Source organism: Selaginella moellendorffii, unplaced genomic scaffold (genome assembly GCF_000143415.4).
Source record: "Selaginella moellendorffii unplaced genomic scaffold, v1.0 SELMOscaffold_19, whole genome shotgun sequence".
NCBI classification, from domain to species: domain Eukaryota; kingdom Viridiplantae; phylum Streptophyta; class Lycopodiopsida; order Selaginellales; family Selaginellaceae; genus Selaginella; species Selaginella moellendorffii.
In genome coordinates this window covers 1,545,003-1,559,706 of record NW_003314280.1, presented here as the reverse complement: position 1 = coordinate 1,559,706, position 14,704 = coordinate 1,545,003, and the positions used below count along the sequence as shown (strand labels likewise).

At 50.2% G+C, this 14,704-nt stretch overlaps 4 protein-coding genes across 6 annotated transcripts; all 4 read left to right on the top strand.

Annotated features, from left to right (window-relative positions):
* The first annotated feature begins 1 nt into the window (after position 1).
* LOC112347081 (WD repeat-containing protein 6-like) lies at positions 2-4,651 on the top strand. Of its 3 annotated transcripts, none has more exons than XM_024677365.1 (21): positions 2-118; positions 168-424; positions 486-588; positions 643-725; positions 781-923; positions 982-1,069; positions 1,140-1,222; positions 1,275-1,451; positions 1,502-1,858; positions 1,904-2,048; positions 2,098-2,280; positions 2,336-2,530; positions 2,583-2,675; positions 2,723-2,898; positions 2,954-3,349; positions 3,406-3,485; positions 3,542-3,940; positions 4,005-4,073; positions 4,144-4,297; positions 4,366-4,422; positions 4,494-4,651. In XM_024677365.1, exons 1-21 carry the CDS (start codon positions 37-39, stop codon positions 4,552-4,554), a joined length of 3,381 nt encoding a protein of 1,126 aa, XP_024533133.1. In that variant the 5' UTR covers positions 2-36; the 3' UTR covers positions 4,555-4,651. The 3 variants fall into 3 exon arrangements, with proteins under 3 accessions (XP_024533133.1, XP_024533132.1, XP_024533134.1); XM_024677364.1 differs by having other exon boundaries at positions 2,336-2,536; XM_024677366.1 differs by lacking the exon at positions 4,494-4,651 and having other exon boundaries at positions 2,336-2,536; positions 4,366-4,492.
* On the top strand, positions 4,597-5,931 carry LOC112347083 (YDG domain-containing protein At5g47150-like). Its single transcript, XM_024677382.1, has 3 exons — positions 4,597-4,610; positions 4,732-4,939; positions 4,994-5,931. The coding sequence occupies exons 2-3, from the start codon at positions 4,758-4,760 to the stop codon at positions 5,892-5,894; spliced, it is 1,083 nt and encodes a 360-aa protein (XP_024533150.1). The 5' UTR covers positions 4,597-4,610; positions 4,732-4,757; the 3' UTR covers positions 5,895-5,931.
* LOC9651534 lies at positions 5,914-14,009 on the top strand. The gene is made up of 12 exons (XM_024677148.1): positions 5,914-7,605; positions 8,418-8,679; positions 8,775-8,880; positions 8,980-9,079; positions 9,210-9,298; positions 9,491-9,643; positions 9,743-9,869; positions 10,069-10,264; positions 10,451-10,600; positions 10,832-10,981; positions 11,110-11,223; positions 11,281-14,009. Exons 1-12 carry the CDS (start codon positions 5,942-5,944, stop codon positions 13,921-13,923), a joined length of 5,754 nt encoding a protein of 1,917 aa, XP_024532916.1. The 5' UTR covers positions 5,914-5,941; the 3' UTR covers positions 13,924-14,009.
* Positions 8,329-11,111, top strand: LOC9651533 (phospholipid--sterol O-acyltransferase). Its single transcript, XM_024677373.1, has 15 exons — positions 8,329-8,679; positions 8,745-8,880; positions 8,935-9,079; positions 9,129-9,298; positions 9,350-9,426; positions 9,484-9,643; positions 9,698-9,869; positions 9,919-10,018; positions 10,069-10,166; positions 10,213-10,264; positions 10,321-10,392; positions 10,451-10,619; positions 10,674-10,778; positions 10,832-10,916; positions 10,966-11,111. Exons 1-15 carry the CDS (start codon positions 8,434-8,436, stop codon positions 11,045-11,047), a joined length of 1,869 nt encoding a protein of 622 aa, XP_024533141.1. The 5' UTR covers positions 8,329-8,433; the 3' UTR covers positions 11,048-11,111.
* Positions 14,010-14,704: the final 695 nt, after the last annotated feature.

Here is a 14,704-nt window from a genome sequence, read left to right as displayed (position 1 = left end):
CCTAGAAATATTGTCTGGTGGGAGGTTTTATTGCCAATGGCGCTCGAGAAGGGCCCATACATCGGCGATGTCACAGCGCTGTGCTTCGCGGCGCTTCCGTCCAGGGCTGTTCTTGCGGGTAAGCGCTCGCATTGTGGATTCTTTGCGGTCTCAGCATTGCCTGCCAGGCACCGGAGCGCAGCTGGATTGCTACAATCTCGAGATGGGAGCGCGATATTTCCCGTCTGTGCACGTCTTTGATGGAATCCGCGTCCATGGAATCGTTGCTGCCGCGGTGGAGTCGAGCGCATTGCCTCCGGCGATCGTTGCTGTTCACGGAGAAGGAAAGGCGAAGCTCTTTCGATTGAGCTCCGAGGGTCTGGAGCCCTGGCAATTCGTTCCGAGGTTTTCCAAGTGGATTCTCGATGTCCAAATCTTCACAAAGGTAAGCAAGGCAGTAGAAGCATTTTTCTCATTTTTTGTATTTTTTTCTTTTTTTCTTTCAGGATGATGGCCATAATGTGGTTCTAGCAATCGGTTTAAGTGACAATACCGTGTGTCTTTGGGACACTTCCGCCAAGAAGATAGTCTCCAACTTCCACTGTCCTGGTAAGTTTGTATATTCTCTCAAGCTTTGTGAACTTTGATTGCATTGCTAAATAGAAAGGTGCTTATTGTATTCTATGAGGCTTTGTGGTGATTCCATTCAGAGTTTGCAAGTCGCTGCTGGGACAATCTACAATGAGGTATGGATATCTTACGTACTTGGATCGGTTTTATATAATCCTGAATTGCCGTCAGGTTCTTGTTTGGGCGTTAGGAGGCAAGGGGAGCACCTGTGAAGCCAAGATCGTCCATAGACTGTGCGGACACGAGGGTTCTATTTATCGTATCACTTGGTCGACAGATGGATGCTTCCTCGGTTCGGTATCAGATGACAGAAGGTTTGATTTAATATTCTTTCTTGCATTTCAAGCTGAATTTAGCTGATCCTCTAAGCAGTGCTCGAATATGGAATCTTCAGACAAAAGCTGTCATTGTTTTATTCGGCCATACTGCTCGTGTTTGGGATCTCCATATAGATGCAAAGGTTTGCAGTGCTTGCGATCTGTACAAAAGCTCTTTCTTTTATCTTATGTTGTTTCCTTGGGTTTATATAGATGTTCATAACAGCAAGTGAGGACTGTACATGCGGAGTCTGGTCTTTGAGTGGGGAGCTTTTGAGGACGCTGAAGGGGCACACGTAAGTATGCTCTCGTTTGTCTGTGATCAGCTTTTGATCGTGAACAATGCAGAGGTCGTGGGATATGGCGTTGCATATTTGATCGTCAGCTGTCTATGCTAGTAACTGCAGGAGCTGATTCTTCCATTAAGCTGTATTCTCTGTCGGAAAGAGCTCTAATTCCTACGACTGCTAAAGAGATGGTAATGTACCGGATAGACACTGGCAAGAATGATGGTTTTTTAGACAGGTAAAGTTACCTTTTTTTTCTCCTGTACGTGACCTCACACTTTTCCGCAGTAGGAGCGAATATGTCCGGTGTTTATGTTTTGAAGGACCGTCGTCCCTGTTCATAGCAACAAATCAGGGATTGCTACAACGCGCCAGTCTCTTGCCATCTGGGGACGTGAAACAGGTCTCGATACTACAGACACCTGAAAGAAGTCCTCTTGTTTGCTTGGATATTTTCAAAGAACAGCTCGTAACTCCTGAAGGATGTCCCAGTAAAGAGGTTTTAGTTGCCTGTGGTGGCGGCCAGGGTCGGGCGACGGTCTTAAGGATCACTTCCGAGGGGCAGATAGCCTGGCAATCAACATGGATAGCTGAAGCAGAAAGACAGCTCTTGGGAGCTTTCTGGTGTAAATCTCTTGGTTCACGGTAAGCATATCCTAATGTGTGACATTGATCATGCTATGCATCTAGATTCGTTTTTACAACAGATCCGAAAGGAGGAGTTCGTTGCTGGGCTATGAATGGCGAAACTAGCGAGGGACCGCGGCATTTGGCATACTTCAAGTCCTCCTTGTCAAGTCGAATTGTATGCATGGACGCGTCCTTAGAAAAGCAGGCAAGTTCTGCAATTTGAGGCTTCTATTATTTACTGACACTTAAAACAGGTGCTCGTATGTGGCGATCAAAAAGGAAGCTTACTATTCTTTCATTTTGATTCAGTCTTATTCGAGATGGAAGATCCCGCTGTTGTTGAGGAGCTCGATTCATTCAGAGGTGCGCACGGCATATCTGCCGTTGCTAATGTGTCAATATCCGAGTTCTCAAACGAAGGAACCAAGACAATATCAGTAAGGCTATATACATATTTAGAATAGGCAGTGAAACTTTGCGCTGTGTGTACAGACAGGAAGAGATGGATGTGTTTGCGAAGTATTCTACCAACGTGGTCAGCTATCGTCGGTACTTTCCTGCCACCGAGTCGAGAAGATTGCTGCAATAACGGTCTTGGAATCAGTTCTATGCCTATCTGGATCAAAACGAAGGATTGGTCTAGGATTTTCAGCGGCAGACTTTGTGTTATGGGATATCACCAACGAGGTCGAGGTAAAATAACGTCTTTCTATCTTATCATCTAATAGATAACTGGCAGTTGAAAAGAATATCTTGCGGTGGATGGAAGCGACCACATTCATCTTTTGTTGGAGAACTTCCGGAGACTCAATTTTGTTTTGCTTTTGTGAAGGTCAAGCTTATATACTTCACTACTTCGGAACTCACATAACTTTTCAGGAACAAACCATATGTATTTGCCGCAATTGGGACGATAGTGATGATTCGAGTAAAGGGCATCCCCTGCAAGCGCTGCAAAAACAATCGCATGGGAGAGAGGTCCACTCGATTTTATTTTTTCCTGACACGGACTGGCTCTTCTCTGGTTCCGAAGATGGAAGAGTTCAGATTTCAAGGTAAATGCTATAGACATCATCCATATACTTGTTAACCAAGCTCCATGCCGTACAGGTATGCTCAGGAGGACTTAACAGTGTTCGCATCATTGGAAGAACACGTTGGTGGCTCTGCGGTTCGTGCACTAGCTTTGTCGACCCGTGTGTACAATAGCAAGACTGAAGCGAGCGGGATCGACGACATGCAGCATGCAGTTCTGTTCTCTGCTGGTGCAAAGGAAGTTTTGACGTGTTGGGAACTCTTCGACAAGCCAGAACAAATATCGGCACGATGGCTCAGTACTCACTCGACTTTCAGCAAGAAAAGCGGCGTAAACAAGGATGACTTGCGGTATATGGCACTGACAGTTTTTGCTGTTGAGTCGGATGGCGTTCCAGTTTATTTTGTGGTGGCTGCCATGTCGAATGCCATCCTTACTGTCAAGGCGTTCGACTCATCCAGCAAAACGTGGTACGTTTCCTTCTATATGACTTCCCTGCATGTTTTTCACTTCAGACAAGTTCCAGGTCTCGTATCGCAGTTCTCCAGCATCACAAATGTCCAGTTTTGACCCTGCATCACGCAGTCCTCCCTTGCTTCTCGCAAGGTAATTCGTCTTTCTTTCACATGCCATTAGCTGTTCTTATCAATGCTCATGGTCAGGAACACTGGCGAACAGATTTTTCGTATTCAGTGGCTGCACAGACGGAAGTATTGCCGTCTGGGATCTTACAAATTCAGTCGCTAGCTTCACCGTTGGTGAGAGAGAAAAAGCCCAAGGCTTGCGGCCTCTCTCCGGGAGAGGAAGCCAGGGTGGTAAAGCCCGCCGACGCTTGAATCATCAGCGCCATCCCTCGCAGCAGCAAATCCTCAAAGATCCGCAGTCCTCGCCTGATCTCTCCCAAGACGCAGCAGTACTAAGTCCCGTACTCGTGCTAAGTTGCTGTCACCAATCCGGCGTCAATTCTCTATACGTGTGCGCCACCTCGTCTTCCACATTGTCGATCGTGAGTGGTGGAGATGATCAGTCTCTTCACTCCTCCGTGCTGTCCATGCAAGAAGGTACTCTTATCCTTTTGTGTTTTACTTCTCACACACACTGGCTACTGGTTTTGCGTGCTGATAGGCGCTGGGAGTACTATCCGTGTCCTCAGCCGTCAAAACGTTGCCAATGCGCACAGCTCCGCAGTGAAAGGCAAGGACTCTTTTCTCTTTTTGAAAATCCTCGGTACATTGTTTTTTTCTTTTTTGGCTTGACGCTACAGGGGTGTGGAGCGATTCCGAGTGGATTTTCAGCACTGGCCTTGATCAACGAGTGAGGTGCTGGCAAATCGCCCAAGACAATCGATTGACACACTCGTGTAGCTGCATCATCGACGTTCCTGAGACCGAGTCGATCGATGCTCATCGATCAAGCGAGTGAGCTCGAAAAACTGGATCAATCATTAGCTGGTTCTAACCACTTTCGCTCGTTTCTCTCTTGGCAGGAGCTCGTATCGCATTACTGTAGCGGGAAGAGGCGTCCAAGTGTTAAATCTCGCAGTGTAATTTGTTTTCTTTAAAACGAGAGAGAATCTTGAGACCCTCCGCTAATAAATACATTTTTACTTGGCAGTATTGCAGTACGCAAGAACAGTACGAGAGAATGTGGGAGCTTCGCGATGACGCCGAGCTGAGGAGGTTGGCAACGAGCTGCACTGATCTCTTGGCTTCGCTCGGGATCCATGATCCGGTATGGATTCCACCTCTCACCTTGACTCCGGCCACCATAGCAGCAGAGGTTTCACCACTAGAGATTTCATCCCCTGCGATGGCGGCAGAGGTCCAGCCCGAGGTTTCGTCTTCTTGCGCAGTGGAGCAAGAAATTCCTCCATGCGAGATGGCTTCTTCTTCTTCTCTCGGCCATGGCGATGCGGAGCTTTCCCCCGCGACTGACCTTGGCGAGGCAACCGCAACGGCGCTCTCTTGCGCGTCATCGCCATCGATCACCATGGCGATCGTCAAGTCCGAGCCCATGGAGCCCGATCCCATGAGAATCAAGTTCTTGCAGCAGAAGGCGCGGTAAGAGCGAGCAACCACTTCTTTCCATCCTCCATCACTCGATCGTTTCCACAGGTTCCACGAAGCAGTAGCGGCGCACGACGCACTCCAGGAACAGCCTACATTGCTGCTGGGCAGTGGCGATGGTGGCGATGGCCGCGATCCCAGCGACGCCCATGGCGTCCGGCGTCGAAAGAAGAGCCGGACCGATCTCGCGGTAGCCGCCCAGTTCCAGAAGAGGGAAGACTTCCTTCACCACAGGAAGCGCCAGATCGGCAGCATCCCGGGCGTGGAGGTGGGCGATACGTTCTCGTGCCGCGCGGAGATGCAGATCATGGGCATCCATAGCTTGCCCGTGGCGGGGATCGACACCATGGACTGGGAGCCGGGTGTCCCCGTGGCCATCGCGGTTGTGCTCAAGCGTAGCAGCGTCTATGGCGACAATTGCGACGCGGGCGAGAGGGTGATCTACTCGGGCCAGGGAGGATTCAAGAAAGGAAACACCGAGGACCAGAAGCTCGAGGGCGGGAATGTGGCGCTGGAGAACTCGATGAAGAACAAGCTGGCGGTGCGCTTGATCCGGGGCTACCTGGGCGCCGAGTTTGGGCGATTCAAGACGCTCTACAGCTACGACGGCCTCTATCTCGTCAAGCGGATGCTCTACGGCCCGGGAAGGCGCGGGAACTTGGTGTATCAATTCGAGATGGAGCGCATCAAGAACCAGCCGCCTCTGCGATTCTACGATCGTTTTGATCCCCCCTTCCCGGCCTTGCCAGCAGCGGCGCTGCCGTCTGGGATGATCGCGGCACTCGGGGCAAATGCGCCGCAGTCGAGCTGCTCGTCGGCGCTCGAGGTGTTTCATTCCCCGCCACCGCCGACGCCGCCACCACCACAAACGCCGCCACCGCCGCCATCGCCACCGCCGCCTCCCTCCGCCACCGCCAAGAAGAGGAAATTCCCTCGATTGTGTTTGTAACTACGTAGGCTCAATCGAAATTTAGGGTTTATCTGTACGAGTGATCCATGGAAGCTGCTGTGAGGCGACGAGCCGGCATCGCGCTGTGCCAATCGGTGAGTTGTTCCTTTTCCCGGACGATCGATTCCAGCGCGGCCTTGCGGCAGCGAATCGACGATGGGAATGCGGCTCAATCAAGCAGCGAGAATCCCATGGCGGGAATCGATCATAATCCAGTGCCAGGGCGCAGCAGCGGCGATCGAGGAACAGGAAAGATCAAGCTGGAGGAGCTCTCCTTCAAGCCAGGGATCGCGGACAAGCCGATTGCGTCTCCGGCAGTGGCGAGGTTTAGGCGACTAGCGATCTCGGCCGAGGCACAGGAGCTCCTGGAGATCCTCGAGACAGAGATGGAGGAGGTGCGCGAGCACAAGCTCCGCGAGTACTGCGGCAAGCTCAGCACGGACATTGTGGTGGACGTGCTCAACCACGCCAGGGACGTGGAGGCGACGATCCAGTTCTTCGAGTGGTGCCACGGCCGCCATGGCTACACGCACACGGCATTTGCCTTTAACCGGCTTCTCGAGTTCTTGGTGAACAAGCGGCAGTACAAGCGCGCGCACCAGATGCTCATCGCCGAGAGCAAGCCGAGCTCGTTCCAGGCGAATGCTTTCACGTACTCGACCATCGTCCGCGGCTACTGCGAGGATGGCGAGACGAGGCAGGCTCTGGCACTCCTGGAACACATGAAGAATGCGGAAGTTCCAGCCAACGCGAAGCTCTACAACATCATTCTCACGCATCTGTGCAAGCATGGGAAGGAGAAGGAGGCGCTCGACTTGCTCCACTCCATGGCGACGACTTCGTGCGCTCCCGACATCTACACGTACAACATCCTCATCAACGCGCTGTGCAAAGTCGGGAGGCTCGAGGACGCGCAGGGCCTGGTGGAGATGATGCAGGCCAGGGACTGTCCGACGGATATCGTCACGTACAACACGCTCATCCATGGGCTATGCCGCAAAGGCAACGGGAGGTTCCGGGTGGAGAGAGCCTTCCGGCTGTTTGAGGAGATGGTTGACAAGGGCCACACCCCGACGTCCGTGACTTACACCGTGGTGATCGACGCGCTGCTCCGGGTGAAGATGGACGAGCAGGCGCAGAAGGTGCTGGATCTCATGCACGAGAACGGCTGCGCTTTCGACCTCGTCACGTACAACATGCTCATCAATCGCTTCGCCAAGGCCGGGATGATGGACAAGGCGATGGATTTGTTCGTGGAGATGCCAACCAGGGGCTGCATTCCGGACGTTGTGACTTACAACTCCGTCGTCGACGGGTTTTGCAAGGCCGGGAAAGTTGAGGAAGCCAACAAGCTCTTCGCGGAGATGAAGGCAAGGGGTATCTTTCCCAACGGCCGGACTTACACTAGCATCACCGACGCGTGCCTGAAAGCTGGACGGATGCAAGATGCCCATGCGTATCTCGTTGAGATGAGAAAGGAGGGACTGGTGGATGCGATCTCGTACGTAGCTCTTATCAGCACGATTTGCAAGCTTGGGAAAGGGAAGCTGGGATTTCAGCTGCTGCGAGAGATGCTGGAGAAGGGATTCAAGCCAAACCTCGTCACCTTCAACGTTGTCTTCGAGGCACTCAGCAAGGAAAGCAACACCGACGACGCCAAGATCATGATCCAGGAGCTGAGGCAGCAACACAGCTCACCCCCATTAAATAAGTAGCGGGGATGCAAAACAGTGAGCATTATGTGAGGAAAGTTTGCAGTTTCTTCTAATGAGGATTTCTGTCAGGTGTCACTTCAACAAGTTCCGCCAAAATTAAACACGGGAAGAATGACTTGGCAAACAGTGAGCTTCTGCTTGATTCATTTTGACTGTTTTTGCCAATCTTTCCGTGTTTTGGTCGTGGGAAGGTTCAGCCGTCGGGAAGATTCGACTATAGCTTCTTCTGCGTTGTCCCTCAAAACGTTTTTACTACTCTCCTTTTTGCAAGGTCCTAGAATGAACAGATCTCTGGCATTCAGGGATTGATGAATGGCTGCACGAGATCCTGGTATTGTCCCTTCTCGCCCCTCGATTTCAGCTCACTGGATTTTTTAATATATTTCAGGGGCTTTCAGGAATGCTTCCATTTGAGCACTGACAGCTGCGATCTCGAACAGAGCTCTGCATCAGCAGGATCGGGAAAGGAAGTTGGGTTTCAAACCTTTGAGGATCATGGTCTAGGAGCTGAGACAACAGCATAAATGGTGCTATTGCTATTATTTTATCTAACCAGTGAGCTTGTGGTAGAGTGCAGAGAAAGAATAACGCAACGCGGTAAGCTTCCTCGGATTTGACCCTGTCTTGCTTATCCTTTAGTGTATGTCATGATAGAAGTTTCAGCAGCAGCTTGGCAGAAGGAGCAGCAGCAGCAGCACTGGCCGTCGAGAAGCTTTGACCATCTCGTGAGTCTATTTAACGTACGCGCTGGGGCGGCTTTCCATTTCTTCAACTTCGCACTGCTAACGCACTGCGATCTATGGTGAAGCTACAGCAGCTCGGAGATGAACAAGAGCAAGTCGCTTTCTCAAGTTTGGTGGTGCATCATCCTGCTGCTTGGTCTAGGGTTGGAATCGGCATCAGCAGCAGGTGTTGATCCAAAGCTGTGGCGTTCCGGAGATCAAAAGTTTTCGGGGGTGATAATTCCCGGCTTTGCCTCCACAAGGCTCAGGTCCTGGTCGCTGCTGGATTGTCCCTTCTCGCCCCTCGATTTCAACCCGCTGGATCCTGTGTGGTTGGACCTCCGAAAGGTTTGTCTTTCTCTTTTTCCGCTTTGGTTTGAGTCAGCGGAGCTGAAAAAAATAATCTTTTTCAGGTTATCTCGGTACCACAATGTTGGATGAAGTGCATGATGCTCGATCCTTACAATCAGACTGATCATCCCGAGTGCAAATCTCGTCCCGACAGCGGTGTTTCTGCAATTACCGAGATGGATCCTGGATATTTCACAGGTATCCAAGTTGGCTTTTTTTTCTCTATTCGTTTTGTTAATTAGGATATCACAGGACCATTGTCTTCTGTATGGAAGGAGTGGGTTTCGTGGTGTGTAGAGTTCGGTGTTGACGCCGAGTCCATTGTCGCAGCACCCTATGACTGGAGATTGGCGGGTCCAGTTCTCGAAGAACGAGATCTGTACTTCCACAGGCTGAGGTTTTTCCTTCTCAAAATCACCTCTTGTTTTTCTGATCTCTAATTCCAGGCTAACTTTCGAGACGCTTCGGAAGCTGCGAGGGGGGCCGTCACTCGTTTTCGCGCATTCTCTTGGGAATAATGTGTTCAGATATTTTCTGGAATGGCTGAAACAAGAAGTACCGCCCAAACTGTACACTACTTGGATTGACGATCACATTTTCACGTATCATGCTCTAGGTGAGATTGGCGGATTGTGAACCGTCTTACCAGCAATGCTATCTCTTGCAGGTGCTCCTTTTCTAGGAGCTCCAGATGCTCTGAAAGGCGTTCTTTCTGGGGTGACTTTTGGATTACCAATTTCAGAGGTTCGTTAAAGCTGTTGGAACTTCGCAACGTCATTGACTTTTACTTCGTTTTGATAGGGTACAGCTCGAATCATGCTTGGAACTTTCAGTTCCGGTTTGTGGATGTTGCCGTTTTCTGACAACAAACCACTGTCTCAAAGGAATACGACCAAAACCGAAGGCTTAGTTGCTCCAGACTGGCCTGTCAACGTGCTTGAGGTGGACATGCCACCTTCTGGTAACAAACGAATGGCTTATTAATGCCTTATCCAACTTTTGTCCACTTTGGCAGGGGTGCTCTATCCTGGTGAGTCTTTCGAAAACGGAGCCCTTGCAGCTCTAGCAAATTACACAGTTCCTATCCAGCGGTTTTATTCAGCTCAGAAAATATCGGATGGCACAAGCTTCAAGGAGATGGGTGAATTTGATCCTCAAGCTAAACTGGCTTTCTATCAGCTCAAGAAGTATGTATGACTGATGTTTTTTCCTACTAAACTACTTCCTAATTCTCAGATACTACTTGGATAATCCATTGTTTAATCCACTAACTCCATGGGAGCGGCCGCCGATCAAAAATGTGTTTTGCATGTATGGTATCAATCTTAAGACTGAGGTTAGTCCTCTTTGAAAACCTTATTGTGGAAATTGAGTTGTGAAATTCAGGTTGGCTATCAACTGTCTCCGAGTGGAAAGCCGTACCCAGACAATTGGATTATCAAGGATGTCATCTATGAAACAGATGGAGGTTCGTTGCAGACAAGGTAATAACTTTGTAACCAAGATCATTTCTAAAAACCATTACAACAGGTCAGGATTAGATGTCGATGGAAAAGGTGGTGTTGCGAGTGGTGATTCCACAGTGAGTTATCTTACAAACTTCTGTTCTTGATGGCCTACATGTTTTCATATGCTTAGGTGCCATACCACTCTCTTTCTTGGTGCAAGAGATGGCTGGGTCCACGCGTGAACATCACAAGAGCTCCTCAAGTAAGTATGTCCTTTGCTGGTTTCATTCTTTTAAGCCTGTTGATTTCTGTGATTCTAGACTGCACACGAAGGTTCAGACATTCAAGAGGTTTTCGACGTGGAACACGAACATGGAGGTGATGTTGTATACAACGGGAGCCGGGACAGTCGAATAAAATACATCACATACTATGAGGACGCTGTTGGACTGGCAGGGAAGAAAACCGCGGTTTGGGAGTTTGACAAAAGTAATGTCCTGCGAACCTCCTGGCTGCTGATAATTCTACATGTTGTTTGTGCAGTTGATCACAGGAATTTGGTCCGCTCGCCTGTTCTACTCAGGGAACTGCTACTAGAAAACGTTCACAATTCCCACCCACAAGCAGTGAGAAGTTTCGTCTCCAAAGGTCAGCGCTCGAAGTAACGCTTTTTTCTCTGTAACTTAGACCGGTTGTTGCAGCTAGACGAGTACCCTTGCGAGACGAGGACTGCTATTGGGACTACTCAAAGGCAAAGTGCGGCCTTTTGGATTATTGCGAATACAGGTACCTATGCCAGTGTTTCGAAAAATATCGACCGACTTCTCCACTACAGATACGTTTTCGGGGACGTGCATTTGGGACAGAGCTGCAGACTCCAGGCTTCGACGGACAAAGACATCCTACAGTACTTTTAAAGAGAGGGTTTAAAAGCAGGGTTTGAAGGTAGCGTCTAGGTAATGGACTTCGGTGAATGAAGAGACTGCTGGGTTCGAGGGCCTTCTCTTCACAGAGCCACAATGCAAGCGAATATCTCAAATGGCAGCAGTTCATTGAAGATCCGTCCAAATGGTGGGACAACAGAACATCCAAGGTAAGTAAAAGTTCAGTTTTAGTGTTAGTTTATTAATTCTCTTACACTTTGATACAGAAAGACGCTGCCTCTCCAGACTTTGTTCATGTGTTTACGGGACAACAGCTGTGGATTGACTCTGCATGCTGTCCCGAATGGATGCGTGACAAGCTCAAGGCTTTGGGAGAAGCAAACAAGGTCCATAAAGTCAGGAACAGTACCTCCGCTCCAGAGAACAGTAGAACCGAAAGGTACCACCGCTCGAGAAAGGCTTCAGGAGTTTCGGAAGTTTTGTTCGCATTGAGAGCTTGCAGCAGCTCAACAGACTTACGTACAGGTGCCAGAATTCACAGGGACCTGTCTAGAAGCGGCGGCTATGAGGATGCTGTGGCAGATGCGCTCGTCGACATGTATGCCAAGTGTGGTAGCTTGGTGGATGCGCACAGAGTTTTCGACAAGATGGCTCGTCGCAGTGTGGCTTCATGGACTAGTATAATCACGGGCTATGCGCAGGCAGGACAAGGGTCTGTAGCGCTCGACTTGTTTGAACGGATGGTGGCCGAAGGTTTCGCTCCAGATGCTCAACTTTACGTTGCAGTGTTGAAGGCTTCCGCTGGGCTGGCATCCAAAGACGAAGGGAAGAAATCTCTTTGCATAGAGAAAGGAAGGATGATTCACGCTCAGCTGCGAGAGGCTGGATTCGAGACGAACAGATTTGTGGCCAACACGCTGGTGGATTTATATGCCAAGTGTGGAAGCTTGTGCGAGGCTCGAGCGGTCTTTGACGGGATGCTGGAACGGGATGTAGTGAGCTGGAACTCTATCATTATGGGATATGCACAAGCTGGAGAAGGCGAGAAAGCTCTGGAGCTGTTTGCCGGAATGGAAGAGAATGGTGTCGAGCCGGACCCGCAGATCTTCGTTGCTGTGTTAAAGGCTTGCAGCAGCTTAGCAGTCCGAGAGGAGGGCAGGAAAGTCGATGGAAGGATGGTTAAGGTGGCATGCTTGGAGAAAGGAAAGGCTATTCACTCCCAGCTTGCAAAGAGTGGGTTTGAGTCTAACATGTTCGTGTCAAGCTCGCTGGTCGATCTCTACGCGAAGTGTGGCAGCATGGCAGATTCTCGAGGAGTTTTTGACAGAATGATCCGCCACGACGTTATCTCCTGGAATTGTTTGCTTGGCGGGTATGCACAGAGCCGGGAAGTTGAGCTTGCCATGGAGTGTTTCGAGAAAATGCCGCAGCGGAATACGGTCTCTTGGAATTCACTTATAGCAGGATTCGTCCAAGGTGGAAAGATCGAGGCAGCTTTAGACACTTATCAACGTATGCTGGACGAAGGCTTTGTCCCAGACTCTCGGACTTACGTCTCGGCTCTCAAGGCTTTGGTGGCGAGCAAGCCAGACACTGAGAAATTGAGAAGGGACAGCTCCTTCCTGGACAAGGCTAGATCATTCCATTCCCAGCTGACGCAGAGAGGCTTCCATCTCGACATTTGCGTGGCCAGCACACTGGTCGATGTTTACGCCAAGTGTGGAAGCATAGCCGAAGCACGGGACGTGTTCGACGCACTGCGCACCCGCGACGTCGTGTCATGGAATGTCATGGTTTGTGGCTACGTGGAGAATGAGATGAGCGAGGAGGCTTTGCAGCTGTTCGAGCAAATGCAGGACCAAGGATTCGTCCCAGATGCTCGAACTTATGCCGCTGCATTGAACGCCTGCAGCAGTCTCGAGGCAGGAGGGAAGTTCTGCAGGGAGTTTTGTTTGGAGAAAGGCCGGGCTATTCACTCTCAGCTGAAAAGAACTCCGCACAAGCTTGACGTCTTCGCAGCAAATGCTTTGCTCGACATGTACGCAAAGTGTGGCAGCATGGAAGACGCACGGCTGGTGTTCGACAGTATGCAAAGCCACGACGTGGTTTCGTGGAACTCGATGATCCTGGGATACGTCCAGAACGAGGAGCCGGAGAAAGCTCTTCGGGTTTACGAGCTCATGCAAGCGAGGGGCTTCGAGCCGGATGCCGGGACTGTTGCTGCTGCTCTCAAGGCTTGCGGAAACTCGGTAGCTCTGGATGCCGGCAGGGCGATCCACGCCAGAGTTTTGGAGTCGGAGGCTCTCAGCTCCGAGACGTTAGTGGTGAATTCCCTGGTGAGCTTCTACGGCAAGTGTGGGAGCATGGTCGAGGCTCAGGACGTGTTTGATCGTCAGAGCTCGGCGAGCAAGGACGTGGTGACTTGGAGCTCACTCATAGCAGGATACAGCCTCCAGGGAGACAGTGCCAGAGTTCTGGAGCTCTTCGAGAGGATGGTGGAGCGAGAGAAGCTGGAGCCCAACGGGATCACGTATCTCTCGGTCCTCTCCGCTTGTGGTCACGCTGGGCTGGTTGCAAAGGGGAAGGAGATCTTCCAGGCGATGGAGAGCAAGGCGGGGTTTAGTCGGCCTGGAGTGGAGCACTACTCGTGCATGGTGGACATGCTGGGACGAGCCAATCACTTGGAGGAGGCGGTGGAGATGGCCAGGTCCAAGCCGAGCGTGACGGCGTGGATGGCTGTGCTGGGAGCGGCTCGCAAGTGGAGGAACTTAGCCATCGCCAGGGATGCGTTTGAGGAGGTGGTGAAACTGGGAGGAGGGGACGAGGACTCGGCTCCATACATTCTCATGGCCAACACGTACGCCAGCGTTGGAATCAAGGAGGAGAGCCGCGGGTCGGGCATGGGATAAGCGAAAAAAACTCCTGCATTACATTCTTAAGACCTTGTTTCTATGCTGACACATTGTTTAAACTTTAAAAAAATATATAATTTTTATTTTTATGATTTAATTTTTGTTCTTATAACTAAAAGGTTTCATGCTAACATTATACAAAAATATAATAATCGCGAATTTAACATAAGGCCTATTAGTTCAGCTGGCCATAGTGTGGTGCTAATACCGCCAGGTTCGCAACTTGCATGCCCAAAATATAAGCTGTTGAAAATCCACTGACGAATGCGTGGAGATTTCTTCCCCGGATTCATGTCAGGGAGAGGCCGCGCAGATACACTATTACATGTGCTCATGATTACAAGCTCCCGTGATTGTGGAGTGGGATCATCTTGGGTTCGTTGGACATGTTCAGGAGCTATTTTCTCCTTCTTATGGCTTGAGGATGAACGAAGAAACGGAAACTTCTCGCACCAAGCATGTTGTCTCAAGAATGTAGGAAGCCACCGAGTTTCTTGCACGCATATTCTTTGAGCGACGAGCCTGGCTCTCCTCCTTGATTCCAACGCTCGCGTACGTGTTGGGGAGCCGAGTCCTCGTCCCCTCCTCCCACTTTCACCACCTCCTCAAACGCATCCCTGGCGATGGCTAAGTTCCCCATCTGATGGAACAGGAGAGATGAGGTATTTATACTGTAGGGGATCAAGTTTTTATTTCCATGTATGTTTACTTGTACTTAGCCACATACTTCGCATCAAAGAGTTTTTATTCACCATCCTTTCTTAAAATTTCTTGCCAA

What these genes read in the sequence shown, in the direction of transcription:
- LOC112347083 (XM_024677382.1), top strand. Translation starts at nt 4,758, where the DNA reads ATGGCTTCTTCTTCTTCTCTCGGCCATGGCGATGCGGAGCTTTCCCCC. An exon ending in TTCTTGCAGCAGAAGGCGCG is followed by an intron (nt 4,940 to 4,993) that starts GTAAGAGCGAGC and finishes TCGTTTCCACAG; the next exon opens with GTTCCACGAAGCAGTAGCGG.
- LOC9651534 (XM_024677148.1), top strand. Translation starts at nt 5,942, where the DNA reads ATGGAAGCTGCTGTGAGGCGACGAGCCGGCATCGCGCTGTGCCAATCG. An exon ending in GGTGGACATGCCACCTTCTG is followed by an intron (nt 9,644 to 9,742) that starts GTAACAAACGAA and finishes GAGCCCTTGCAG; the next exon opens with CTCTAGCAAATTACACAGTT. An exon ending in TTGCGAGTGGTGATTCCACA is followed by an intron (nt 10,265 to 10,450) that starts GTGAGTTATCTT and finishes CTGTGATTCTAG; the next exon opens with ACTGCACACGAAGGTTCAGA.
- LOC9651533 (XM_024677373.1), top strand. Translation starts at nt 8,434, where the DNA reads ATGAACAAGAGCAAGTCGCTTTCTCAAGTTTGGTGGTGCATCATCCTG. An exon ending in TTGCGAGTGGTGATTCCACA is followed by an intron (nt 10,265 to 10,320) that starts GTGAGTTATCTT and finishes TCATATGCTTAG; the next exon opens with GTGCCATACCACTCTCTTTC. An exon ending in GAGAAGTTTCGTCTCCAAAG is followed by an intron (nt 10,779 to 10,831) that starts GTCAGCGCTCGA and finishes CGGTTGTTGCAG; the next exon opens with CTAGACGAGTACCCTTGCGA.
- LOC112347081 (XM_024677364.1), top strand. Translation starts at nt 37, where the DNA reads ATGGCGCTCGAGAAGGGCCCATACATCGGCGATGTCACAGCGCTGTGC. An exon ending in TCGGTATCAGATGACAGAAG is followed by an intron (nt 924 to 981) that starts GTTTGATTTAAT and finishes TCCTCTAAGCAG; the next exon opens with TGCTCGAATATGGAATCTTC. An exon ending in GGAAGAGTTCAGATTTCAAG is followed by an intron (nt 2,899 to 2,953) that starts GTAAATGCTATA and finishes CATGCCGTACAG; the next exon opens with GTATGCTCAGGAGGACTTAA.